General features: G+C 53.2%; 2 protein-coding genes across 4 annotated transcripts in view; both read right to left on the bottom strand.

Annotated features, from left to right (window-relative positions):
• Nucleotides 1-305: 305 nt before the first annotated feature.
• SH3BP1 (SH3 domain binding protein 1) lies at nt 306-21,524 on the bottom strand. The gene is made up of 18 exons (XM_078851536.1): nt 21,119-21,524; nt 19,209-19,251; nt 18,303-18,407; nt 17,684-17,760; nt 16,948-17,059; nt 16,644-16,720; nt 15,899-16,034; nt 14,829-14,897; nt 14,446-14,536; nt 13,740-13,882; nt 13,542-13,653; nt 13,050-13,131; nt 7,071-7,151; nt 6,477-6,593; nt 5,378-5,475; nt 3,669-3,798; nt 2,647-2,744; nt 306-1,699 (listed from the first exon to the last, which is right to left on the bottom strand). Exons 1-18 carry the CDS (start codon nt 21,178-21,180, stop codon nt 1,272-1,274), a joined length of 2,061 nt encoding a protein of 686 aa, XP_078707662.1. The 5' UTR covers nt 21,181-21,524; the 3' UTR covers nt 306-1,271.
• A 4,022-nt stretch (nt 21,525-25,546) lies between these two features.
• GGA1 (golgi associated, gamma adaptin ear containing, ARF binding protein 1) overlaps nt 25,547-27,599 on the bottom strand; it is a 17,532-nt gene continuing 15,479 nt past the window's right edge. For all 3 annotated transcript variants that reach the window (XM_073325745.2, XM_073325735.2, XM_073325754.2), the window contains one exon: nt 25,547-27,599. This exon is cut by the window's right edge and continues 86 nt beyond it. In XM_073325745.2, coding sequence (XP_073181846.1) covers nt 27,575-27,599 — 25 coding nt within the window. In that variant the 3' untranslated portion in view covers nt 25,547-27,574.

The raw sequence follows: 27,599 nt of genomic DNA, 5'->3' as shown, positions 1-27,599 counted from the left end.
ACAATCCCAGGACCAAATTCAGACTTGATGAGTGCAGACTTGATCAACCCACTGAAGTTAGTTAAGTCGTACTTGCTTATACCAACTAGAAATTTGGCCCCAAGTCTTTAAATAACTTATCAGCAACATATTAAAAAAATAGTCCTACCCCAAACCTCACCATGTCAATGTCAGAGATTCTTAGTGGGAGGATTCAGAATAGCAGCCGTGTTAGTCTGTATTCGCAAAAAGAAAAGGAGTCCTTGTGGCACCTTAGAGACTAACCAATTTATTTGAGCATAAGCTTTCGTGAGCTACAGCTCACTTGCTTATGCTCAAATAAATTGGTTAGTCTCTAAGGTGCCACAAGTACTCCTTTTCTTTTTAGTGGGAGGAGTTTATCAGAACTCATTTGAAGGCAAGGTTGGTCCCAAAGGTAGAGAATTATTGCATTGCGTACGTAGAAAACGTCAGAACAACCCTGTGTATCCAAACCTCATCAATTGGCGACTCATCTCCGTCATGGCCTCTGCTGTGTGAATCAATTGCAATTCAGTGCATACACTCCATTTCTCTGAATATGCGTTGAATGGTTCCAAACCATTTTGGATACAGACAAGTTTCCTGTAACTGAAATCCAGTCTTTAAAAGAAGGAAGAGCCGTGAACTCCTTGCTCTCTAGAGTCTGCAGGGTCCTTTGAAAGTGCGAGAGGGGATTTATGAAACCTGAGATTAGTTGAATGAAGCAGAATCATTTGGGAAGGCTAGGAGGGGAATGCTAGATAAACATCTAATGATCCCCTATCTCCTTAGATTGTGGCAGGATCCTAGAACTCCAGGAGCTGGAGTTCGTGTCTTCCTATGGAAAGTTTCTGGTAGCTGGAGGGGAAAGAGAAAGTCCACTGGTACTTTTGCGAAGGCATAGGTAATGAGGTGCCAATAAGGAGAGACGAGGGAAGCAGTGGGAAGAGTCGGGTTCCCCATTTCAAGGGAGAGATTGGAAAACACAGAGACGCACATGCAGGGAGTGTTGGGAAGAGAGATAAGGGAAGCACATGGAGGAGAGGGGAACACTTTCAAGGCTGGAGACTTGTGAACTACCTTCCAGGAAACATAATCCCATGGATCATCCTGGTCCATCTTCACAAGGTCCCATCCGAGCTGCTAGATAGATTTTTGCCATATGTGGTGTGCCAGACTCTGGAGGAGCACCAGTCCATCTTCCCACCTCCTCCCTGGATCCTTGGCAGGCAAGCAGGCAGAACTGATGCCTTCAAAGCTTCCAGTGGGTCTCAGTCATTTTCTGGGGACTGGACCATTGCCTGGGGTATGGCTGAAGAGCGTGACCCTCCTGGAGATGATGGCTCCTTCGGCCCTTCTATCTCTGGGGTGCAGTTTGCAGCAGTTTCTGTACTGTAGCTATGTGCAGGAGGTTGGCCAGCTGCAGAGCCCTCATCCCTCATGGTGTCTGGAGGCATCTTGGGGGTCACTGTAGGCTTGGGGGACAGCGGAGCACCTCGACTCTGGCGTCTGGCAGGCTGGGGTGGAAGCGGAGGTGGGACAGTGGGAGCTCGCATGCACCCACTCACCATTCGGCGAGGGAAGACTTTGGGGTTGGCAGTGCTCTCAGGCACAGGTGGGTTCTGAGGTGTGGGAGTTTGGGTTCGAGGCTGCACCTGTGGCGGGGGCACCATGGGTCGGACTGGGGCAGCTCGCTTCACTGCAAAGCAAACAAGGAAACAAAACTCCTTTTACCAGCTTGTTTTCCATCCCTACGGTCCCTACATGGCAGGCCTGCAGCCTGACTCCTGGCTCTCCCATCCTGTACTCCCATGCCCAAGTCCCATGGCGCAGCTCCTTGCCTTCCAGCCAGGCTGAACTGGACAAGGCAGGGTCCAGCTCTCCATGATGCATTCATACAGTGCCCAGCCCAATGGGGCCTAATCCCTGACAGGGACCCCACAAATAATTACGGGACTGCCCGTAGCAGCTTTGGCCAAAGGCACCAGTGCAGAGTGCCAAGACCTTCCCCATGGCCAGGGGATGAGCTTGCTGCCTCCACAGAAGGGGCAGGATGGGTAAATTGAGAGGCTTATAGGCATTAATGCCCCACAATGGTGTTCTGTTTGCACTAGATGGGCCACAAGTCAAACTGCATTAGAGACGTCTGTGGCATGACAGAGGCTGGTCCTATGGCAGGGGAGAAGCCCAACAGCCAGAGAGGCCAGAGGTCACCTGCCCCAGCTCGATAAATGCTCCCACGTCCATATTGCGTGTTATATCCCAATATGTCCAGCCAGGACCAGCTCAAGTCCCCGGGCCAGTGCCCCTTTCCCCACAGCTCTGGGTCATAGCCTTCCTTAGAGACAGTCCCCAACATTATCACCTGCCAGCATCCCCTTCACTCACAGAACAAGCAGGGCTGGTGAGGGGAAGCCAACCTTGGAACAGGGCAAGATGGGAGCCAGCACTGGTGGGGCCACTCAGGCAGGTCCCTGATACCAATGTACCCCAGTGTGGGCCTCGCCCAGCTGAGGCATACCCCTCAGCAGACTGGTGAGCCCACTGAGCTGCAGTTCCATCGGCAGCATGTCGGTGCCTGGGCCATGCACCAGAAGCGGGACAGATTTTTGTACGCATCGAGGTGTGGCAGCCCGCCAGACTTACTTTTGCGTGCGGTGTCATCAGCCGAGGGGCCCGCAGCCTCAGGAGAAGTTCTGCTCGCCTTTGGGGAGACTGGTCCAGAGGACATTTCGGGGTCTCTTCTGCTGTGGGAAAAGGGCAAGTCAGGTCTCTGTAATCACATCAGCCGGAGACATGAACTATGAGCCTCAAATACGTGTGTCTGCCAGAGACACTTGGTGTGACTGTGGCCGGCACATGGGGTGACACACCTATCATCTGATCATGCTGTTAGCTGCATGGGGTTGTAAATGCGCATGTGCAGAGTTCCGGGATGAATTGTACAGATCGGGAGGTGGGATGGGGTGAGCAGTTACTGGTGCAGGGTGACTGTGCTAAAGACATGTGTCACTGGGGAAACAGATGGAGCTCTCCTCTTGTGACACTGGTGGCAAGGGGTTCCCCTCTCAGACACCCGGGTGGGATATGGCTAGAAGACAATGGTGTTCGATGCAGAGGCAGCTATACAACTGACATAGGTCAGCAGTGCAGCTTATCCAGGATGCTGAGGAAGGGGGACAGAGAAAAAAGGAGAAGATACTGAACATCACTGTTGTAGGATCTATTTATATGGCCTCCTTTACCATAGCATTTGAGTGCCTTTGTAATCGTCAATGTACTGAGCCTCACTGCACCCCTATGAGATAGGGCACTACCATTATCCCCACTTTGCAGACAAAGTGAGGTGCCCATGGTCATACAGGGAGTCTATGGCAGAACAAGGAATTGAACCCACATTTCCTGAATCCCAGGCTAGAACGCTAACGCTGGACCATCCTTCCTCTTGCTCTACCTCAAGAGAAAGCACATATCAGGGCACTGTGAAGCACTCTCTCTTCTGGTGGTGGGCTGTGTGTGCCAAACCTCAAGGTAAGGGAGGAAGATTCAGTTCATATCTAGAGTCTCCTACAGAAGATGACACTGTCTATGATGTGGGGACCCCATCTCTCTGCAGCGGGCAGGGAACAGACAGAACAGCACAGCCTCACTCACTGCCAGACACTTACGCTTCTCCAGCTGTTAGAGAGGGAGTGCTGGCAGGAAGGGGCTGAGGCGACGGCTCTTCCACTGGAGGGGCTTCGCTGGATTTGATTTCCGTGGGGGGAATGAACATGCCCGAAACATTGAAGACTATCTCTTTAAAAAAATAAAGGGAATTAATGCAGCACAGAAGCATCCTCCTCTGTGTCTGCACAGACACTCCCCACACCCAAAGCAAAGCCACCCCATGCAGAGTTCTAGGGGCCTGATCCAAAGGTCACTGGGAGAATCCTAATAACCCTAATGGGCTTTGGATTGTGTTCTGGGAGAGGGCAGCCAACACAGACCATCCTTCAGAACCCACTCACCTACCCACAGGAACCCCTCACTCTCTTCTTCTCGAGTTACTCACAGGGGAATTCTGCGACACTGCACACATGCAAAATTCATGTCCCCTGCAGAAAATACATTTTGCCAGGGAGGCACTGCAATTACACCTTTTGCCCACCAGTGGCTGCTGTGACACCAGAAGAGAGGGCAGCTGGCTCAGAGCTGGAGCAGCCAGCTATGGAGAGGGAGTGAGCAGTGGCTGCCTTCCTCTCAGTGCCCTACCTGTGGGGCCAGGTGAGGAAGCACAGGATATGGTGGGGACACGAACACTGTGGGGCACCTGCTGGGAGGGTCACATAGATTGGGGTTCAGAAGGGCTAGTGTGGGGACAGAATGGGGCTGGGACACAGAAGCTAGTAGGGTGACAGCATTGAGCTGGAATGGGATTGGGGGTGCTGGGTCAGATGGGGACAGCTGGTAGAGGGGTGCAGGGCCACATAGAGACGGGAAGGAGGGGTGGCTGACAGGTGTTTTGAAACAAATTACGAAAATAATTGAAACTCATGATTACGTTGTGTTATTTTGACAAATAAGATATGCGGAATTTTAAAATATTGTGCGCAGAATTTTTAAATTTTTGATGTAGAATTCCCCGAGGAGTATTGAGTATATTGGCCTCAAGTCTGGGAGCAGGCAGCGCCCCCATCACAATGCACCGAGCTTCCAGAGAACAGCTACCCCCTTATCCTCTCTCAGCCTGGAGGCAGACAGCTCCCATCAATATAGACTCTCCAGACCCTGCATGACATCATTCTCCAAGAGCCCCACAGCCCTCCAAAAGCATGCACAGCAGGTCCCGGGAGCTGGTGCCTCGAGTGTGGAGTGGCTGACAGAAGGACGCCACCTGCCAGAAGGCAGGTCACTGCCAATGTCACTACGTTAGCTCGACCGTGGAGCCCCTGGGCAGCCTTTTGTCACTATATGAGGTTCCCAAGGGTTTCTCCTTGTTCTCACCTGTCCACTTCTGAAACCAGGATCCCAAATTTCACAGTGAGCCATTTGGATTTCCAAGCCCCTGAGGGAAGGCCTGGGTGGGGAGCCCAGCTGTACCGCCTCAGAGATCTCCCTCTTGCCCAGCTTTAAACCATTCTTCATATTCGGCACTGCAGCCGCCAGCCTACCAGTGAGGGCAGGGGAGGAGAAGGGAACCACCCTGGACAGGACACCCCTTCATGTCAGCGTGGCTCACTCCTTTGAATTTGTACCCTTCTCATCTCAGACTCTGAGCATGCAGGGCCTGATTCTGAATAGCACTCAGTCCTACCTGTTCGACTCTGGTGTCACAGCACTGGCTCCACTGGACTTGCCCTAAGAGAAGCCAGGATCAAGACGAGCATTGCCTTACCTCCAGGGAAGAGGGTGTTGGCATTCTGTATCAGGGCCTCCACGATGCCCACCACCTGGATGGAGGACACGGAGGCCATGTCTAGCTGCAACGGGTCTCTGAGGGATAGAAAGAGAGAGAGAGAGAGAGAGAGAAGCCATTAGGATGGAGCTAGAGATGGACAGTTAATGCAGCTGTTGCTCCTCCTCTGGCAACAGCGCTTGCGACTGTCTGTCTGCTGAACATGGGCCCTGTTTGGAGGTGAATCATGGAAGGCAGCAGGATGAACCCATTTTATAGCTAGTCAAAAACTTGTGGGGTGCTATTAGCACCAGGGGTTCGCAGCAGAAAGCGCAGCCAAGGGGTGCAGCTCTGAGGTTGGGCTACGTGGTGCTGTGTGCAATGAGCACACTGCCCCTTTCACCTTGAAAAACCTGGATTCAAGCCCTGTCATAGGTCACACGTGCCACGAGTGTGCTGGGTCTCAGCCACTGCCCAATAGATATTTGCCCCCCTTGCATAAACTCCCTGTGGATTGGCAGAGCTATGTGCTGGGGGACGAGACTTGGCAGAGGGGCGCAGGTCAGCAGGGAGTTGAATCGGTAGAGCTGATCCTCGCAGTGGAACAGTGGGGGGTGTTTGCAGATCAGGACAGGTGAAGGGGCTGAGGTGTGGGATGGGGGCAAGATAATGAAAGGCCAGGATTGAAGTACATTATCACAGCTGGCTGGTGGGGCAGGACTGGAATAGAAAGAGGTGCATCCAGTAAGGATTGGGGTGCAGTTGCAGAGCTGGGGCAGCGGCCTAGAACTGGAACAGCGGGGTGTGGGTGAGATCAGGAGTGCGGTACATTAGTGGAATTTAGGATGGGAATAGCAGCAGGTGCTGCTGGTCAATACTAAGCTCTATGGACCATTGGGGTTAAAAAAATTCCCTTTCTTTAAAAGTTCTCAAACTGCCCTTGATGGTTAATAAATCCCAGCCAGGGCTGGTTGCTTCCCAGCCACAGCTCTTGTTTTGTGGGGAGGCTGGTAGAGGAAACATTCAGAGGTGGTGGTGGGGAGGTTCGTGCCCTGGATCACCCCCAGCTGCTGACACCCTGGGGAGTCCTGTGCATTACCCTTTGCTCTGCTGTGACCACAGCAGGTTGGGGCCCAGGACGATGGCAATGTTGCTAGGGGTCATTTTATTCACTTCCTGATGTTCAGCCAGCTTGGCTAAAAACCTGATCAAATACCTGTTGAAAAAGGCAGGGAGTTAGTAAATATCAGGGGAATGCCACTCCTCCTGGCCCTAGGAATCAGTGCTCTGCATAGCCACATGGGGAGACGGGGATTCCCAACTGAGTCTCTCTCTCCCTCCGAACAAGTGGGGATGCCAGTAGCGTGGAGACCAGGCCCTGGTCTCAGTGTGAGTGCTGTGCAGGAGAGCAGGGTTCCACTCCTGGGGTTAGCAGGGGACATGGCAAAGGCTGTGCCCACTGTCAGAGGGGTTGGCATTGTCCACTGTAACACACCAAACGTCATCTTAGGAGTACCCCCCCCATCCTGGTCTCTGACTGCCGGGGAGACATCCAGAGGCTGAGGCCAGGATGCTTTGAGGACCGTAGCCCCTTGGTCTCAGGACAGGGGATTGCTCACCAGCTGAGGCACTGCAATACCACAGAGATGGGCAGAATGTAAAGCCTAGAGACTGATGGATCCCTGCCCCCTACCTCAGGTTGTTGTAGTTGTCCTGGGGGAGCCGGCTGCAGGTGTCTTGGAGGCTCTGTAGGCGACCCTCTGGCTCCTTAAAACTGAGAGAGGAGAGAGAAAAGAAGAGATTCCATCTGGCCTGAGAGAAGGAAGGACGGAGGCAGTGTCAGAGGGAGAGGTGAGAACCCTGTTTCCCTCTCCATTCCAATACAGGCTGAAGAACAGGGGATCAGACTCATTTGGGGAGAGGGCTGAACTTATTCCTATGTGCTCTGCACATGTGGAAAGCCCTCTGGTGTCAGCTGGGGCTTGCAAAGGGATCAAGGGGAGAATACAGCTGTTTATTAGTTATTCAGTGCATTCTTGTTGCATTCACTACGAAGAAAATCTGCTTCTATTTAGATCACTGATATTCCTGCCCTTTGTCTCTCTCCCTTCCCTGTCTTTGTGAGTCTCCTCTGTTCCTTCCTCTGCATTTCCTTCCCTGCAGCAATTCCCAAATGCCAACCCAACTTGCTTCACTCTCACCACCCCACCCCCATTCCATTCCCTAAAATGACCAGCCATTAAATAGCTAATGTTGACAAAGCATCATCATCACTGCACTTTAAAATTGATACTCCAATCAGATGAATAGGGGCCAGCAGATTTCAATCCCGAGTCCTTGGCTCTCTGCACACTCAGGCAGACAGCACTGCATGCCTTCAACTCAGTTCACATGTGGAACATTCTCTCCGCAATCAAGGGGGCTAGAAACATATTTTTCTTTTTTAAAAGGAAAGCTTAGACTTTGGGCAATAGGAATATAGCGCTGCCCTCTTTCAACCTGAGCAGCTAGTCAAGTCTGGGGCCCCGGGGACGTTCCAGCTGTGAGCAGGAACTGGTATGTGCAGTGATGTCACAGCCCTGTCAGTCCCAAGATATTAGAGAGACAAGGTGGGTGCCGCGCTATAGTGCTTCTGGTGAAGACGCCTTGCGGAGGTGGAATTATTAAGCCAATGGCAGAGCTGCCCCAGTGCAAGTTGGTAGTGTGGACCTGCCCTGTCAGTAGGTTTCCCAGCCCCGAAGAAGAGCTCTGTGTAAGCTGGAGAGCTTGTCTCTCTCACCAACAGAAGTTGGTCCAATAAAAGCTATTACCTCTCCCACCTTGTCTCTCTCTTATGCTGGGACTGACATGGCTACAACATAACTGCACAGCTCCAAGTCACAGGGAGGAAAGGAAGGTGGGGTGGGGAAGAAAAAAGCAGCTGGGGTGTGTGTTGTTAGTGGGTTCCAGATTGTTGCAATAATCCAGTGTCTCTGTTCAGTCCATGATTTTTTGTGTCTAGCAGAGTAGTGAATGTAAGCTCCCAGGCTCGTCTTTTGAAGGTGTTGGGCAGGTTTCCTTTGAGGGTGAGAACTGATAGGTCAGATATTGAGTCACCGCTCTTAGAAAAATGTTCACTCACCAGTGATGTGGTGTGTTTATCCTTTATCTTTTTCCCGTGTGAGTTCATGACAGAGTGTAGTGATTGTCCGGTATCACCCACATAGTTGTTATTGGGGCAGTTAGTGCACTGGATGAGGTACACCACATTTTGTGACAGGCATGTGTAGGACCCATGGATGGCAATAGGTGTGTTATGAGGGGTGTTGATCGTTGTAGCAATGGAGACATGTCTGCAGGTTTTGCATCTATTGTTCTGGCAAGTCTGATACCACTTTGAATTGGTGCGTCCTGGTCAGAGGGGAGCTTGCTTCTGATGATGAGCTTGGAGAGGTTGGGGGGATTGTTTGAAGGCCAGAAGAGGGGATTCAGGAAAGATTTCTTTCAGGATGGGGTCTCCATCGAGTATGGTTGTAGTTGTTTGATTATACCCTGTATGGTTTCCTCCATTGTGGGGTGATTGGTGACAGTTAGGGGTGGGAGGGAATTTTATTTCTGTATTGAAGCAGGTTCTCTCGAGGTATTTAGGTGGCTTGTTTCATGATGCAATCTACTTCTCTGGTGGAGTGTCCTTGTTCGGTGAAGGTGGTTTTGAGTGTATTAAGGTGCATATCCCAGAGCATATTCTGCGGTATGCGAGTGCCTGGCAGTAGAGAACAGCTTTCTTAGTGTGTTGGGGTGGTTACTGGATCTGTGAAGGTAGGTGTGGCAATCTGTCGGTTTTTTGTATCTAGCTGTCTGTAGGGTTCCATTGCTGAAGCTGATTGTCGTGTCCAGCAAGTGGACTAGCGTGGGAGCATCCCAGAGAGGGTTTAATGGACGGATGCTGGTAGTCGTAGTTGTGGTAGAAATCTGCGAGAGAGTTCAAATGGTCTGTCCAGAGGATGAAAATATCATCCATGTAGAAACTGGTGACAGTCAGGGATTTCTTTGGTGCAGTTTTGCTTATTTACAAAGAATTTACAAAGTTCTGTGTCTCTGAACGCAGAAGGAATCAGATAGCAGGACACAGCTTCTTTTGCTCACAGCACCAAGAACATTTTTTTCAGCCTGCCCCTCCTCCCCCAAAAGTCCTCCACCCACTTAGTCCAAACTCCCGGGTGGGTTCACAAACCCCTTTTTGTGTTAGGTGGGGGAGCTTCTGATTAACTCATCCTGACAGTTATGTTAACTGAAGAGTGTATTCACACTCAAAGAGGTTTGTGATGGAAGCCACCAGTACCTCTCAGCATAACACTCCCCCTATTTTAGCTCTGCCCATCATCCTGATGATGCGCCAAATGGTGACACCCTGTATGACCCATCCCAAACAGAAAGTAAATAAACAGTTTAGCAAATTAAAAATTATACAAGGTGAATGATTTATATAGGTACAGTGGCCTTCTGTCCAGGCGTTTTCACATCACCAGCCCAAATTGCTTTTTATTCCCATCCAGTAGCCCTCTCAGATTTTTCGCTCCCCGCACTATGGACTTTCTTTAAACAACCGGGGATAGGGCCCCTTTCAGTCAGCCCCGGAGGGATGCCTGTTGTCTCTGTGGAATTTTCTGGCTGAACCAGCCCCTGCTTATTGTTTGAATGGGGGATTCACCTCTGTAATAGCTTTTCCAGCCTCAACTTCCACAGCTACATTCTCAGATTTGAGGGGATGGGGGAGGGAAGAGCCAAACTGAAGCTCTGTCCCCCATACCATAAGCCCTAGCATCTGTGTCCAGCATGAAAGGGGTTTTGAAACACGGATAGGCCAAGACAGGAGCAGTCATCACCAGAGCCTTTCTCAGCTCTGAAAATGCTAAATCACACCCTGAGGGCCAATTAAACGGTTTCCCTTCTTCACTGTTTGCTACTTGTCAGAAACATTCAGCAAATGAACAGAAATCAATTGCTGTTTCAGATTCACAAGAGCTTGAGCAGCTAAGAATTCCCTGAGATTCTGGGTCTCAGAACAGGTTTCAACCACTCCCTTGCTGGAAAGCTACTGCAACATGTACTTGTAATAATGGTTGCTGCCCCTGGGGGCAGGATAGTTCACTCACTGTAAATCAATTGCCTACATACCATTTGTCTCACCTGCCTGGCCCATACCTTTAAAGGGCAATTGCCACAAGACTGACTTTGTAAGGCACCTTTCCTGGCACTGATTCCACAGGCATTAGCCATAATGAAATCCAAGCCAATTCTGAGTTCATGCACTATGTCAGCCACCCAGACTTCTTGCTCGAATTCCAGAGGTCCATTCTTCAAACCCAGTTTGGGACAGGTGCCCTTGCCCCAGTCATTGTCTCCACTTGAAACCAGTTAGGTGGTTCGGTTTGGGAACCCCGGTCCCCAAGATGTTTTAGTGTATCTGGTTTAATAAGCAGCTGTGTCTGAGCCAGTGTCAATCACCGCTGTGCATTCTGCAGATCCTACTGTAGTCAAACTCCCATGATTGTTGTTCAAATGCCCACATATAAACAAAAATGGTGGGGCTGATCCTGGTACCTCCACCAAGCTTTGCCCTTTCAGCTTGGGGTACCCCCATTTCCCAAACTGGGAGAGAGAGAGAGACTTTCACTAGCCACTTGTGGCAGTCTGTGATGGCCTACCTGACATTTATAACAATCCTTTTTGTGGCCAGTGTTGTCACAGTACCAGCGTTTAACTGAACCGTTTCCTTTAATTTTTACGTACAGGTCAATTTCTCTTCTTTTACAAATCAAATGTGTCAGTTTTTGCCATCATTCAATACGGTCACAAACCAGATTAAAATCCCCTCTTTCATCACACACATCAGACGCAGAGCTGTACTTACAGGGCTCATGGCAAGCAGTTTCCCTCTTCCTCACTAGCAGATGCTTCCTTCCTTGCCTGGTGAACTGCTGCAAGAAAATATTCAAATTCTGCGGCCAATTCCCCCAACCTCTCAGTGTGTCTTTGGCGTCCTTTCGCTGATCTTGATCTTGATCTGCAAGTCCAAGTCCCACTGCAAGTCCAAGTCCCCTTGGTGTTATCTGGGTATGCCATGAACACAAGTCTCTGCAGGCCCTCTGCCAGTTCAGATGGAGTTTCTTCTTTCCCTCTCTTTCTAGCTCTTAGCTGTGCCCTGGCCAGCTCAGGTTGATGACTAGCTCCAAACCACATGTTAAGGGCTTGTACCAGGTCTGGATTACACAGTCTGTTTTCTAGGGGTAAGATCTGCAGCACAATCAGAGCTGGGCCACCCATGTGGGCTGTGAGTAACACCCCTTCCTGTCCTTCCTCCCAGCCATTTATTGGCACTATAATGTTGAGTTGAACCACATAAGCTTCCCAGGAAGTTTTTCCCTGAACGATTGTGGGGTTTTGCCTCATTTGAGTTGGGACAGACCAACCTCTCCCCTCTGGGCCGCTGTGGATTACAAACTGGGTAGAAACCTTGTAAATGTCTGGTCTTCCCCACATCCTCTGGCTGCCTCAATTCCTCATACAGGCGGTGGCCTTCCTCTGTGGTCAGCAACCCTTTGGGTTCCTCTGGACCTGAATTTTCAGCTCCTTAAGTCCTTGCTGCAGCTCATCTCAGTTAGCCCATTCCCGGTTGGCTAAAACTTTCTTGGCTCCGCTGTTTTGTGGGAAAACTTCTGGCCTATGGCAGTCCGATTGTTGGTCACCTCATCAATCTGTTTCATTCCAGCCTGGGTGTGTTTCAGCCGGGTTTGCCAACCTGCCCGGGCACTTCGTCGTTGGTGCTCCAACAGGGATCTCATCTTGGCCTGCAAGTCATCTCTGAGCCCTTTCTGGGAAACCTCCAGCTCTTGTCTTAATGCCTTTTGCAACGTCTCCAGCTCCTGTTTGAGGGCTTGTTTTATATCCTGCTGGCCATTTTTGATTTCTGCAAGCTCTTCCAGGATTTGTTCCATCTTGGTTCCAAGCTCACAGGCTCTCTCCTTGGAAACCAGATCCCACGCCTGACATGAGTGTTGCCCCTTTTCAACCCAAAATGTGAGGCCCTGGGCATGGTTCAGTTGAGAGGAGAAGTTGGTGGTAGTCAGGTATTTCTCCAAGGTAGTTTTGTTTAGTTACAACAAAGAATGTACAAAATCCTGTGCCTCTGAAAGCAGAAGGAATCAAATAGCAGGAAACAGCACCTTTTGCTCACCATACTAAGAACACCCTTTTCAGCCTGCCGCCTGACCCGAAAAACCTCTCCCCAGGCTTCTTCCAAGGTCAGACTGTCTAGACACCGTGCTTTCAGTTGCTCCTTTCGTCACAGACACGCACAAAACACAACAATACTCAGCAAAAGCCCTCTGCCCACTCAGTCCAAACTCCCAGGGCTGATTCACAACCCCCGTTTGTGTTGGTGGGGGGCTTTGGATTAACTCATCCTGGCAGTCACGTTAATGGAAGAGTGCGTTCTGCTCAGTCTCAGAGAGGTTTGTGACCGATGCAGTCACCAGTACCTCTCGGCAGAATGCTATCCATGCATCATGCAGGCCAGATCTAACCTGCGGACCCCTATGTTTGACACCCGTGCTGAAGAGTCCATAATCAGAGCGGTCCTTTTAATAATTTAGCCTGCTTAAGAATGTCCATCTCTCTGGTTCTTTCTTACCAGGCTACTTTAAACCAGTCATCGTAGAGTTCATAGGTCATCAAGGGTTGGGGCAGCTCTCGCAGGTAGGATTTCAGTGCACCTGAGATGGAGGCAAAGGGTCATGCTTTACAGAAGGGGTTCTCAAACTTTTTTTTGCTTGGAACCCCTTTGAAATTATTTCAGGCTTTGATGACCCTCCCATACCATGCCACCCTTACTTTTGCACTGCTGCTGGGGCCAGTGCTGCCTTCAGAGCTGGGCACCTGGCCAGCAGCCGCTGCTCTCTGGCCGCCCAGGCTGTGAAGGGCTCTGGCTGTCAGCTCTGTGCATGGCTGACAGCCAGAGCCCCAGCATGTGCGGGGGCTGACAGCTTGCCACCTCCCCATAATAACCTCATGACCCCACCCCCAGTTTGAGAACTGCTGCTTTAAAGATAATACCATGCTTCTGGGGCTGCCACTCGTCCAGTCAGTGTCTCCGGGGCCCTTACCTTGGGCCTCCAGCACGTACCTGCAACAGCGTGTGGGTCAGAGTAGAATTCCTCCAGTGCGTTGGAGCCACTGGCCAAGCTGCACTTCAGCTTCCTGAGCACCGAGGCCCCCGCTGCCAACCTGAAGAGCCCCTAGAGGAGGGAGGTGAGAGACAGCGTGACAGCAGGATGGACTGGCTGTGGTTGGGGGAAGGAGTTGGGCAGCAAGCGGCACCTACCTCCTCCCTCATGCCTGACGCCAGCAGCATCATGACACAAGCTTCAATGGGAAGGGCAATCTCCCGACCCAAAGTCCTCAGGTGCGTCTCCAAAGGCACCCCATAATACCCCGACACTGGGGTATCCACGGAGAAAGGGGGCTCTGGAAAAGAGAAGAGAGATCAGGAGGGGGTGGAGGACAAACCCCCAGTGGAGAGGGTGCTTGAGTCTCTCTCCTAGTCCTCTGGTTCTAGGCCAGGCTCAGGCTGGGGAGGGATCAGTGCTCATCACCATCCAACAGCCAGCTCTGTGGTAAATGAGGTGAGAGGGGTCAACCCATTTCCTAGCAGGACAGGGACTCCAAACCGCCATCATCACGCCTGGTTGTAAATTGCCCTCCGATCGGCAGTCCCAGCAGGGAGGCCGAGGACCAAATGAGCTGTGGGAGCCAAATTCTCCTCTCACTCCAAGCTCCGGTCTCTCCAGTGAGGACTGAGGTACATTGGCAGGGGTCAGTTTGGTGCACAAAGCTTGCCCTGCTGCATTCATACAATCCCAGGATAACTGGGTGAGGAAGAGAGCTGCCCAGCAAACAGGCTCAGTGGGAGCTTGGAGACACCCTGAGGAAGCAGTAGAGAGAATTGACCCCTTCTGCCTACATTCCATGTGTAGTTACTCACACTGTCATCCACAAAACCCTGCCCCAGCCCGGCTCGTCCCACCCACCTGCCTGGCTGTGGGTCTCCTTCAGCTCTGCCAAGACTGTATCCAGGGATTCCAGAGACTTCCGGTGGTACTGAGCTTGGATTTCCAGCAGCTGCCAGACAGATCACAGGCAAATCGCAAACCTTTACTCTGCACAGTATCTCTCAGAGACACCGGATCTTGGGGGATTTGACAGGGATGGGTGCTTTCAGATGGGACGTGCAATGCAAAGGAGAGTGACGAAGACAGAGTGGGAACAGCAGGGGAGAAGCCTCTTTTGCCAGTAGCGGCGGGGCAGTGGGATGGGACCGAGAAGAGACCAGTGCAACATGGAGATCCTAGGGGACTTGTACACAATGGGAATGAGCTGGGGTGAGGGAACAGCACGGAGGGGTGGGACTTACTTTGATGAAGTAGTTAGCATAGCTGTCCTCCTTGGTAGAGAAGTGATAGAGGTCAGCCATGTATTCATCCTGGAAATGACATAGAGCGAACATTAACCTTCTCCTCAGCACCACCACAATGAAGGGGGCCCCTCATCATTAATCCCACCAGTCCCCCAGACAGTGCTCCCATCGCCAGATCTGGGCCATGAACACACAGCAGGCTACATCAAGAGATGCAGGGGGTCTTACTGGCATTTGGAGCAGAGGCAAATGAAGACAGCAGCCCAGAGGAGCTGGCTCGTTAGATTTGGGGTTACACTGGTCAGCATTCGCATTCTCCCTTCAGCCCCCCAGGAAATAAGTCTATGCTTCCTCTTTGTTATTAGGATTGGGGTTGAGGCCCCAGCGAATATCAGGGTCCCGTTGTGCTGGGTGCTGCATGAGAAACAGTCCTTGCATGGAGGAGCTCACCGTCTGGGTCAACAAGACAGACACAGGCAGGGAGGAAGGCAGAGTTGTCACCCCCAGGGACCAGAGGCACAGAGAACTGAAGCGACTTACCCAAGGTCCCCCAAGGAGTCTGTGGCAGAACTGGGAGCTGAATTCAGATCTGCTGAGTGCCAGGCCTGTTTCTGAGCCACAAGACGGACCTTCTGTTCTACAATATGTTCCTCTTTGCTGCAGGTTTCTCAGCTCCATGGTGAGCACCCCACCAAGCTCTCCTGCAGTGGCTTTACTCTCGGACCACCACACTGCTGCTCTAAACCCTTTCCTACTCGATTACACTGGAGCCTGGGGCTGGCATTGGAGTTCGCCAGCTGTCTATCCCTTCTGGAGTTTGGGACACAGCCATCTTACCAAGGCCAGCATACCACTGGTGCTGGCTGCATCTGGACCAACCCTCTCACTCTAGACAGAGCTCTAGCCTGTAACTAGTGACTGACTCCTGAGGCCTCCCGGGACACAACCGCTAACAATGAGTGGATCGGTGCCCAGCTCTCAGAATGAACCCAGACCTGGCCTCCTTTCCCCCACTTCGTGTCATCAGCTTCCCCTCCCCAAAGAGGGCGGACTCATTTTCCACTTGCCTTACACTGCTCCACCCTTCGCTTCACCTCCTCTTCCTCTTCCTTCAGGTTCTCCAGTTTGATGGCAGCGGACGACCCCCCGGGGCCAGGGCCAGCACCAGCACTGTTACTGGAGTTCTTGACAGCTTGGTTCAGCCTTTGGGTTGCAAAAGAAGAATCAGGCCGACATCCTGGAAGCCTGATGGCATTTAATACCAGGGATGCTGACACTTTAAATGGAGAGGCACAGACCCTCCAGCCCTCTCCTCCATCCACATCAGAACTCTGGCCGATATGTAAATACACCTAGAAGCGGGAGGGTTGCCTCTCTCCTTCCCCTTGGCAGAGCATTTACTTGTGGGTTAAACCCTCCATTTCTGCCCCGGCACAGGATTTGCTCATTCAGAATGTGTGAACATAGATAAACCTCCCCCAACCCCTGGTACCAGGACCTGCCCTAGGGGCATGGGCATACAGGCCAATAATCCCTGCACCAGCTGGAGTCACCCACACGAAGAAGAACTGAGCATTTTGCTGCCCCAGGTGACTGCCTGTTCTGCTTGTATAGCAGAATCCACAGTGTCTTTAACAGGAAGGGACTTCACGAGTGCACACTGCATCTGGACTCATCCTTGTGTGTCAGGGACTTAGATCCTTTCTGATCTGAGGGTGCAGCTGTCAGCTCCCCCCGCCCTCAATCCCCACTCTCAAGGGGCAATCATCTGGATCACAGCTGCAACCCACCACTCTCCCCCTCGCTCAGTACCTGCTTTTGATGGAGTTCCAGTCCGAGATCAGCTTCTGAAGATTCTTTTTATGTTTCAGGATGACAGGCAGCTCCTCCTAGCCGAGATTGGGATGAGGGAGTTAGTTACAGATCCTACCCCTGTGCTGCCAGGAATGGCTGCGTTTATGCTGCATTTTGTGCAATCACAAAGAGAGAGAGGCAAGAAGGTTGGGGAGAGAGCAGAGGTGGGCCAGAGAGCACAAGCAGGCAGGAGAGATGGAGGGAGAGTGAGCAAAGAGGGGATGGGGAAAGCAAAGATAAGAAAGAGAAAGATCAGGGCTACCTCACTCAGTTTATTCAGAGGCTGTAGGACGTCTCTCTCTAAGGTGATTTCAAACTCAGACAGGACTTTGGCCAGCATGCTTTGTATGAAGCAGCTCATCTCTAGAGCTCTCCTGTAGGAATGGAAGGGGAGAATCACAGCAGGTCTCAAACACCCTCCCCTCTCCCTGCAGGGTAGTGCATCAGGGAGGCAGGCAGTGCCCATCCTACTGCACTCAGAGATGGAGAGCACAAACCCCCCAGCGTGCGTGCTCAGGGGTGGGGTGCCGCCCTGTGGCTGGCAGCGTTAACCTTGATGCAAGTGCTCAGAGGCTCAGTCTGGGAGCATGAACCCCTGAACCAGTGCCCTGGGGATAGGGTGACCAGGCAGCAAATGTGAAAAATCAGGACAGGGCGGATAATAGGAGCCTATATAAGAAAAAGACCCAAAAATTGGGAAAATTAACAGGAGTACTTGTGGCACCTTAGAGACTAACAAATTTATTAGAGCATAAGCTTTCGTGGGCTACAGCCCACTTCATCAGATGCATAGAATGGAACATATAGTAAGATTATATATATACAGATAAGTTGGAAGTTGCCATTCAAACTGTGAGAGGCTAATTAGTTAAGATGAGCTATTATCAGCAGGAGAAAAAAACTGGGACTGTCCCTATAAAATTGGGACATCTGGTCACCCTACCTGGGGAGTGTGTGCTGATTGTACCATATGCACTGATACTTTTCAGGGCACTTACCCGAGGCTGGAATCGGTGTCTAGTTCTTTGAAGCTCTCAGCCATAGTCATGGAAAGAGCCATCAAGGGAAGCTTCTTCTGCACAGAACCAAGGGGTGGGGACAGAGGGGGGGAGAGAGGAAACAATGAGCAGACAGGTCAGATCCTCCCTCCCCCTCCAGTGTGGGAGTGACACCTTCAGCACCACAACCTGCTGATGGCAGGGCCAGCCAAGGAAGTGCCACCTCACACAGGACACATTTCACATCCGTCCCCACCTCACAGTCCCTCCTCAGAATCCTCCTCACCAGCCTGAGAATCAAAGCAGAAGCCAAGGAGATACACGGGAGGGGTTATGATGCAAATGGCTACTATGGTCTTTAAGGCTCCATGACCCTGCCTCACTCTCTCCAACTAATCCCCACCCTGCACAGATCAGACCCTCCACGGTGGAGGGGAATAAATGTGCCGCTGTAACACTCAGGTCTCAGGCGCTTTGCACCCTTGAAGCATCTTCCACCCAGCAGAGTCTCGCATGGAGCAGCTGGGCTTGGCTGCTGGGGGAGGGGCTGACAACCACTTCATGGGTAGGCTGAAGAGGCAGCTTGCCAGGGAGCGGAGCCAGGGACAGAGGCACTTACCACTCGTTTGTCCATGTCGGCCCCGCACTGCCCCTGCAGGCATGCCTGGAGCTTCTTGGATACATTGTGCGCTGCCCGTTTGGCTGGCTCAATTCTCTGCTCTATCTAGAGAGAGGGAAGAGACTGGGAAGTCAGTGGGGCTGGGCTGGGCGATTCCCTTCCCCAGCCACCCCCCAGTGTATCAGGTTCCAGGGTTGCCTTGGGGTCTCTCTGCTGGGGTTTCCTAGCTGGGAAGGCAGCTGTGTGTTGAGGGAAGAGAACTTCCGTTCTTCCAGTGTGGAGGGTACGGGGTGACCCCCTCTGCCTATTGACATCCATCCATGTCCCTCTGGTGCCTCCCCTGTGTGTGCGAGATCTGGTGGGGTGTTGTGTCCCCATCCCACACCACTGCCAGAGAGGGCTGGACTCTGAAGCCTTGCCTACACTATAGGTACAGCCTGTTTGCATGCTGACCCTGTTCTACCACCGCTTGATTTTGCCTGTGTAGACTGGACCCATGTCACATAGTTTCCTTAATGTGGTTATAACACGGTTTTGTCTGGTCTACACGGGAAAAAAACAACCCACGTTCCAGTGTGGCTAGGCTGTGTTGTAACTGGGGTCCCTAATGTGGCTAGAGACATAGTGTAGACAAGGTCTCAGCAGCAGAACTAGCATGGGAAGCAGGGCTCAGGCTTGAGGTTAGCTCTGTCCCCCACTGATGTAATCAGGGAGGCTTGTCAGAGGTCTATCACCCACTACTGCACCTAGGTACCATTCCAGGATGCAGAAAAATCCAGGCTGAGGCTTCCCTGTAACTTTGTTATAAACATGGAGAGAGAGTAACTCATACACAGACACACCAGATGTTCGCCCCACATGCAGGCACAGGCCCACACATGCCCATGGACCGAACCCATGCCTTACCTGCAGCAAGTCTTCAGTCAGGAACTCTGCTGTTTCTTGGGCTCTGGTGAAGAGGGCGTGGGAGGGAGAGAGAGAGAGAGAGACTTATTACAGTTGGTGACCTCCAGCCAGCCTCCTCCGGAGGGAGGGCTTTGAACCACAGCGGCTCTGGGTGGGTCCAGGGGGATGGGAGATGGTGGGTCCTGAGTCATCCCGTCTAAGGCTGGGCTTGACTAAGAGGAGCTTTCAGGTGGGCCCACAGGAAGTGGATGTGAGGCATGAGAATGGCTCCCAACCTGAGAGCAGAGGGGGCTGGGACTCAGGCACAGGGCAGAGTGATAGCACTGGAGGTCCACGCTGGCTCCTTCTCAGCTGAACAAGGGATCTAGGTCAAGATTTTCAGAAGTGTCTAGTGATTTGGGGCACCCCATCAGAGACACTTGATTGTCAGGAGGCGCTGAGCTCCCACCCTCTAGTGATCAGGGCCCTTCAAGACATGTTGGGGTTGGGCACCCAAAATCACTAGGCACTTGAGCAGCTCTTGGCCCCAGTTCTGGTTCTTCTCCTCCTCCTCGTACCAGGGGCTGCCAGCAGAGTCCATCCAATCCAGGGGCTTCTTCTTTCAGGGGCTGTGCCCAGTGTGAAGGGCAGGTGAAGAGGAGAAGACCACTTTAATGCAGAGGATATGGGGAGAAAAGAGCCGCTGCAAGTGCCCTAGTCCTTACACAGGGGGAAGGGGAATTGAGGGAGGGGACTGCTTTGGGGTAAGGGGAAGACCCTGCAGCAGCATAACCTATTGCTCCCAGTGAAAGACCCACTCGCCTGGCCTGGGGGCTCAGGCAAACAGTGAGATGAGTTCAAGCCATTCTCAGCCTCCTGACATTAGAAAAACCAACGTGGGTGTGTGGGTGAGAACTGAGACAGGAGAGCCCAGCCCTGCCAGGGCTTTCAAGGTTTTGCAAGAGGAACAATTAGAAAGAAAAACAATCAAGCAGAGGTGGCACTGGGCTGGGGAATGGCAGGAATGGAAATATAGTTAGAGACCCAGAGAGGAAAGGTGAGCAGGGCATACGCCCAGAGCCCCCTCCCCTCTCATCAGCCTACCGAGACACTCCCCGCGCCCCTCTCCACCTCAGGCAGGCTTTTCTGAGACACTGGGGGATACAAGAGGAAGCTCCCATGGTACCGTGTGGAGGATTTAGCTCCAAATGGGGCCTCCAGCCCAGGAGGGAGAGCAGCTCTGGTAGGGAATGTTCCTGTAGTCTTGTTACTCCTTTTCCTGCATCTTTGTTCCTCTCTACCCCAATGGGGCCTGGGGGATTCCCTCTGCTGCGGACTTTTACACTTCCCTGGCCCCAACCCCGGCTGCCATCCTGCCACACAGAGGGGCACAATGCGACAGGCCCTCCCTGCCTAGCCTGTCAGGCTTAGGGTCGCCCCCTGGCCTGATTTTCATGGGGCTGAACCATACCATCGAAGCTGAGCTTACAGGGCAATTCGGGGCCTGGCTGGACGGAGGGGCCCTGCTGCTTGGTCCAGCAGGACAAGTGGAGCCAGCCAGCTGCTCTTGGTTAACCTGGCTTTATAAACGACCAGAGGGAGTCGCTACTGAGCACCGTTGCTGTGCCCCTCCAGCTCTCCCAGCCAAGAGGGCCGAGTTAATCAAGCCCCCCGGGGGTTAGCTAAAGCTTCCCCAGAACTGGGGCTGCTCCGAGCAACCCCGGCCCCCTTCCTCGGTCGCTCAACCGCAGGGCCTCAGTGGTCGTCACAGCTTCTCCCCCGGCTCCTGGCCCGGCATGCATCCGGCCTACGACCTGCTGCAAGGCTAGGGGGTGGCGGTGGCGGTTGGGCAACGCTCTCCGGTGCAGCTTCCTGCCCTCCCTGGCAGCCCCACCAGCGGGGAGCTGGCGGGCTCGAGGCTGGGTCCTTACCGTCCCGTGATGCTGGGATGGGAGAGCTGCTGCCGCATCCGATTGAACTGCCTCTTCATCATCTTGGGAGCGGAGAAGAGAGCGTGGCACCGACCGCCCCCACGAGTGGCTTCCCCCACTCAGCACCAGCCAGCTGCACTTGTCATCGGAGGAGCCAGAGCCCACTGCCTCTTCCTCCCCGCTGCGCTTCTCGGTACTTCCCTCTCTCCTCTCCTCCCTCCCCGCTCGGTTCTTTCGCTCCGCTCTGACTTCGCTTTGGACTCCCGCCCTTTTCTCTCCTCCCTCCTCCGGTGCCCTCACTCCTTCTTGCTCATGGATTTCCTGCCTTGCTTTTCTCCTCTAGCCCTTTCTCTCACTTCTCCTTCCCTCCTCAGTTTCCTCTCTGGTCTGGTTCCCACCCTCCCCCTTCCCCCGTCACTGCTGAGCAGGTAAGAGCTGTCAGTGCTCCTGTTGCTGCTCTCTGTTCCTGTCACCACCCCGCAAGTATAAATAATTTCAGCCAAGCCTTAAAGGGGAAATCTTTTTACAGCAAACACATAACAAGGCAGAACAAGCATCCGCCACCGCCTAACCAGAGCGCAGGACCCACATGCTCTCCCTCTCGTTTCCCACGCGCTCTCTCCACCGGTGCTTACTCTGCCTTCCTTACGCCTTGTCAAACTCGCTTGGGGAGCCAGGCGATTGATCCCACTAGCTAGAGGCAGGGACGGAGCGGGCAGGAGGCATGCTAGTGTCCCAGCAGCTCTGCCAACGCACCTCAGTCGTGACCCACAGCCTCCCTGGCCAGCTCTGCCAATGCCCTTCATTCCTGGCTTTTGGTCAGATGAAGAGTTTATTTGCCAAAAAATGCAGTTTTGTTTGACCCAAAACCATTTGTGAATTTGACACAAATTAACCAAAACATTTTGGCCATTTTTTTTTCAAGACTGAGGTGCTATTCATAAAATGGGGGGACCCCAGTGTCTTCTAGCTCTGTGGTCAAGGTGCTCCCCTGGGATTTGGGAGGTTCAACCCCCCCTCGGCCCGAGATGAAGAAAGGATTCAAACTTAGCGCTCCCACCCTGCAAGTGAACACCCTAGCTGCAGAGCTATGGGATAATCTCTGCTCCAGCTCCTCTGTTGAAACTGTTCCTCTTTGTATAAATAATGTGCCATCAGAGAAGGGACTTGAACTTGGTTCTCCCATTACCTAGGTGAGTACCCTAACCCCCACGCTGTTCCCTCCTCCTCCTCCTCCTGCCTGATGACTAGTCATTGTTATTCATTATAGCAACTCATGGTCATTCATAATGACAATGACTAGCCATACTGAGGGAGGATGACTCTGCAATCTGGTGGTTAGGGTCTTCCCACAGGATATGGGAGACCATAATTCAAATCCCTTCTCCACATAAGGGGGTGGGGGGGGCGGAATTGAACCTGGCTCTCTCACCTCCCAGATAAATGCCCTCACCCCTGAAAGTTATAAACGGGTGAAAGTTATAAGGAGGGCACTTTCTTCTCCTGTTTTGTGAAGCCTTCTAAAGGCCTGAACCAAAATGTGTTGGGTCCCACACTTTGCGTTGGTCACCCCAAATGGATTTGGTTTCAATTTGCTGACTTTTTCTGTGATTGCTATTTTCAGATTTGATTCAAGCCAAACCATCGTTTTCCCTGAAACTATCAGCAAACCAGCGCATCAGTTATGCACCCAGCTCCACTCCGGACCTGCTGCACTTCCTGCTATTCCAGTCCAGCCCCACACTGCGACCACAGGGCTTTTGGTGTGTTGCCCTCCTGCCCTGACCTAGCTGCTATTCCTGTCCTGCCCTTGCAGTATCGCCACTCTGCCAACACACCCCAGTCCTGGCCAACAGAAGTCCCTCCTGCTCCAACCATGATCTCCTCCCCACCTCACTCCTGTTGTACGGCCCGTCTAACAAGGCAGGGATGGTCATTTTCTATGTACAGCACCTTGCACAATGAGACACCAGCTTTGCTGGCCTCTAGGTGCGGCTGCAATAATAAATTATAGCCCATTGCAGTCCTGGGAGCTCTCCCCCAACAGCTGTCAGCGTACCTCATGCCTGATCTGCAGCCCAGGCTGTGATTCCTGTCCCGAGACCCCCACCCCAGTCCTGATCTGCAAGCCCCTTGCCATTGCAGCAAAAAGATTCTAATCTGCACCCCCAGGGTGATAACAGCGGTGCTGCCGGCTTAGGCTGGGTCCCTAGGTGTTGCTTGTGCACCCTGTAGAGAGGCTGTGGCAGTGGGCTCACCACCGCTTTATCCGTAAGGTGCACTGCAGCACCTCCCACGCACACGTCTGCAGCGAACCACTGGCAGGGGACCGCAGTGTTGCAAAAGCCCTGCTCCAAGCACAGTGGGCATTTCAGCACTTAGCTATCAACTCTGCAACCTCCCTTGGTGCCTTCCTCTGCAGAGCCCAGCCTCCCTAGCCACAGCCCGCAGCTGCAGGGCTCTGAGACATGCGGCACCTGGGCCCAGCTCTTGCCCTCCCATTGGCTTTATTCACATGCTAGAGGGAGACAATCTGTCAGATTTCTTTCCCTGCTGCGAGATCATCCCCAAGCCCCTCACAGCCAAGAGCAGCCTGTCGAGAAAGAGAACTAGGGAGGAAGTGTGGTCAGCCTGCAAGGTCAGTGGGAAAGCTCAAAAGCTGGGACAGGAAGTGGTCAGAGTGTGTGTGTGTGTGTGTGTATAAAGAAATACACTGTATAATTGTCAAGGAGGGAGAGAGGCAGGAAGAAGTGGCCCATCGGACGGAGCACCGTTCCATGTATGGCCCACAACTGAAATAAACAGCGCCCCTGAGCCCTTATATGGTACTCTGCACCCAGAGATCTCATCAAGGTAGTTATCACCCCCATTTCACAGATGGGAAAACTGAGGGGTAGTCACCCAGTACCCCAGGGCTCCTCGCTTGCAATTCAGTGCCCTAGAGCCCGGACCATACTTGATTCACCGCTATTAGAATATAAGCAAACAAGAGTGAAGTTTACGGGCAACAGTGGCCAGACACCGAGGCAAGGCAACCCCAAGAGGGAGTCTCTGTACTACTCTGTGGGACTAAGCTGCGTGGTACTAGCGTGACTACCCCTTTCCTCCCCTGACTCCTTAGCCAGATCCACAGGGATCGAACCCAAAGCCCAGAAAGCTGCTTGCTGAGCTTCTGCACTCAGAGGCCCTAGGTGTAGGGGCAGTAGCGGAAGCTGTTGCACACAGGGTGGAAACCCCCAGCAGGGGGCACTCCTGACTGCTATGGGATCCATTTAACGAGACCTCCCTGCCACTCCTGGCCTGGGATTGAGGACCCAAACAACCTGTGCACCATGGACTTTGGTAGCCACCCGAGCTGGCATTTAGTGGCGGGAGTTGGCAGCAGAGACACAGCCCGCAGGCCAACCCCGCTATCTCAGAGACACAGGGCTACAGCAGGGATTGGGATGGGAAAACCCCTCCCTCACGTTGCAGCCGACCGTTACTGCTACTTCCCAAAACCAACCATCTTCCCCGGCCCCCTGGGAGGCCGGCGGGGCCTCGCAGAGCAGCTTGTGACACACCATGCTGCAGCAGCCGCTGCAGAGGCTCCCACAGAAAACCCCAGGGGAAGAGGAAGTGGGGACAGTTACTACCAGCCAGCCGAGCCGCTTGGCTGCAAACAGCACTTGAACTTGGACCAAGACTGTTCAGTCAGGGGCCCCAGGAGTTCCTAGCAATCCCCTCCAGGGTGAGAAGGCTCAGCCCCGCACAGTCCCCTCCCGCCATCCTCCTTCAGCCTAGGAGCAGCAGGGGTGGCAGGCAGCACTTCCTGACATCAGCCTTGCACAGAAAAAGGAATTGAGAGAACGGGGAGGGGCATTCCAGTCCAAAACAGCTCCCAGTCCAGTGAGCCAAGACCATGAAATCCAGAGCAGCCCCTGCTAGGCAGCAAGAGGATTCGCTGCTCTCATTTGCACTGGAACTTGGTTCCTGCAGGGCAGTTCAGTGAAGGAGGTCCAGGGAGGCTCCTGAGTTTCATGGCTAGGCTAACTGAGCGTCAAGGCCAGGTTTGGGTTTGACCGCAGGTTTGGCTGTCGTAGACAGAGCTCAAAGCGGGTGGAGGGCACCATCCAGCCCCTGCCTCCCCGTTACTGGGGATCCAGGCTGTATTTGTCTAGGCTGTAGTGTGCTGACATGGGCAGAGGGAACGGGGACATTTCCAGCACGTTAGCACAGTGTTCTCCTCAGGTCCGGCTGCACTGAGAAGAATCCCCACATTAGGGATGGAAAAGTCTCCCTGGCACCAACAGGGGGCACTCACCTCAGCTGGGAGGGCGTAGGGACACTGACAGTGCAGGGGGCGGAGTCCCCATGGCTTACAGGTGTGGGACTCGCTGGTGACAGCAGGGGACGCTCTGCCCAAGCCTGGCTCAGGAAACACAGACATCAGGAAAGAACACTCTTTATTTCCCATAAATACAGCAGATTTCGCGCCGGGCGGTTTTTTTTAAATCCTTTTCCATGTACAGAATTTGCACCGAAAAAATATATATACAAGTCTGTTCGAGAACCAACAAGATCTGCAAAGAAAATCCATACAAAACCCCTGAAAGAGACCAGAAAAGAAAATAAGACACAGCAGAGCCCCACCTCACAGAGGCCTTCCCTCCCACTCCATGCTCCATCCCCCAAGCAATTCTGGTTCCCCCAAGACAGGAGCACAGCCCCACTGGTTGGCCTCTGACATTTGGATCCAGCCCTCACTCCTGGGCAAGGTCCCTATGCCGGAGCCCTCTTTCCAAAGCATCTCCAGGGAGAGGTTTTACCTATGACATGCAGGTCAGTTGGAAATAGACAGAGCCCTCCCAGCATAGGGCCTGAAACCTGCCTGGGGGTGGGCAGGGGAAGAGGGGTTAGTGCAGCCTGCAAGCTGATCAGCAAGGTGAGGGTGTGGAGGGCAAGGACGCTGCTTGCAGCTCAACTATTAATCCATCCGCTTCCCTCCGTACCAGCATCATGGTCCAGCAGATACCAGTTTTGTGTCACAGTGATTGAACTGCTGGAATCCCTGATGCACGGAGACAGACCTGCCCCTTATGTCAGTCAGACAGATCAGGAGTTTCCCATCTCCCTCCAAAGAGCCCACTGGAAGCTGTGCTCCCTCATCACTAACCTGCACTGAGTCAGCCCCTCCGGGAACAGTGCCGAGAAATGCCCCCTTCCCTTTCTCCCGTACCAACAAGTGGGGCTCTACCAGCAGGGAAGCAGGGTCCCCCTTTGCATTCCTCAGACAACTGCCTGCACTCTCCCAGGTAAGAAGCGGGTTGCGGGGGGACTCCCCTGCTGGCCCATCCTCACAAGAGGAAGGAAATAAAACCCTCAACCCAAGGAGTTCACATGGCGAGGTGGAAGAAGGGCCTTTAGCTGCTTCTCACCCCAGGCTCCTGCAACAGGTGGGGAGGGGAGCCTGCGGGTTAGAACAGCCTGGCCCAAGCGCAGGGGTGGAGACATGCTTAATACCCGCTCCTTTTCCTCACCGCTGTCCAAAAAGGCCACGCTGCTTTCTTGCTAGTCTTTCTCGCATATGGCATATTGCCCCCCTGCCCCATCATGCCCCTGACCACTCGCTGCAGTGGGACAGGGTCTGACGGGGCACGACCAGTTCAGAACCCCCTTCCCCTGCTCGAGTCAGCGGCTGGGAGCCAGGATGCAGCCCAGGTGCCATGGAACTGAAGAACTCCCTGCTGGCATTACACAGCCTCCATGTCACAGAGCAGCCAGCCTCCCCAGCACAGCTCTGCCCCTGGGCGGGAGCCAAGGACTCTGGGAAACCTGCCCCCAGCAGGGACGGATGCCTGCTCTGCAGTGAAGGGTGGTCAGGGCCCCTCGCCCAGCCCGCTCAGCCTGCTCCACATGGATTCTCGGGGTGATCCCATCGTGGGTAGGGAATCATGACGGGGTGGGGAGAGACAACTTGGGGCCCAGCGGCAAATGGGGAGCCCCCAAAGAGTTACCCCCAGAGGTACCAGAGCAGAGTTTGCTAGGAGTAGGGACTGGTTGGAGAATCTGAAGCAGCTCCAGGGTGGGGAGCAGCAAAGGCCCTATATGAGAAGAGGAAGGAGGATCTCTGGATTCTGCCTCCAGGCCAGGGTTCGTTAGTGTTACTCTCAGCTGATCGCTACGCCTGCTGCTGAAGGGGAAGCGGGGTTAGAAGAGGAGCAAGATGGAAGGCTGGATTACAAGAGCAGGGAAGATGATCAGAGCAGCTTCTTGCTCCATCCCCCACCCCCACCCTGTACTGAGCCGACACCCTCCTCCTCTTGGCTCTGCTCTCATCCGCCGGCCTTCACGCACACTGCTGCTGCCCTGGTCCCCAGTGGCTAGTTCCAGAGTCAACGCGCCAGCCCCAGGGGACTCCAGTCCTGCAGGCATGCGGAGTCCTTGGGATTCGGGAAAAGCACCCTAGCCGTGGCCCTAGAGGCTGCCCCAGGACTCTGGA

This window comes from Lepidochelys kempii, chromosome 1 (assembly GCF_965140285.1).
Source record: "Lepidochelys kempii isolate rLepKem1 chromosome 1, rLepKem1.hap1, whole genome shotgun sequence".
Taxonomy (NCBI): domain Eukaryota; kingdom Metazoa; phylum Chordata; order Testudines; family Cheloniidae; genus Lepidochelys; species Lepidochelys kempii.
Note: the sequence above shows the minus strand (reverse complement) of the source record. Positions and strands in the feature narration are given on the sequence as shown.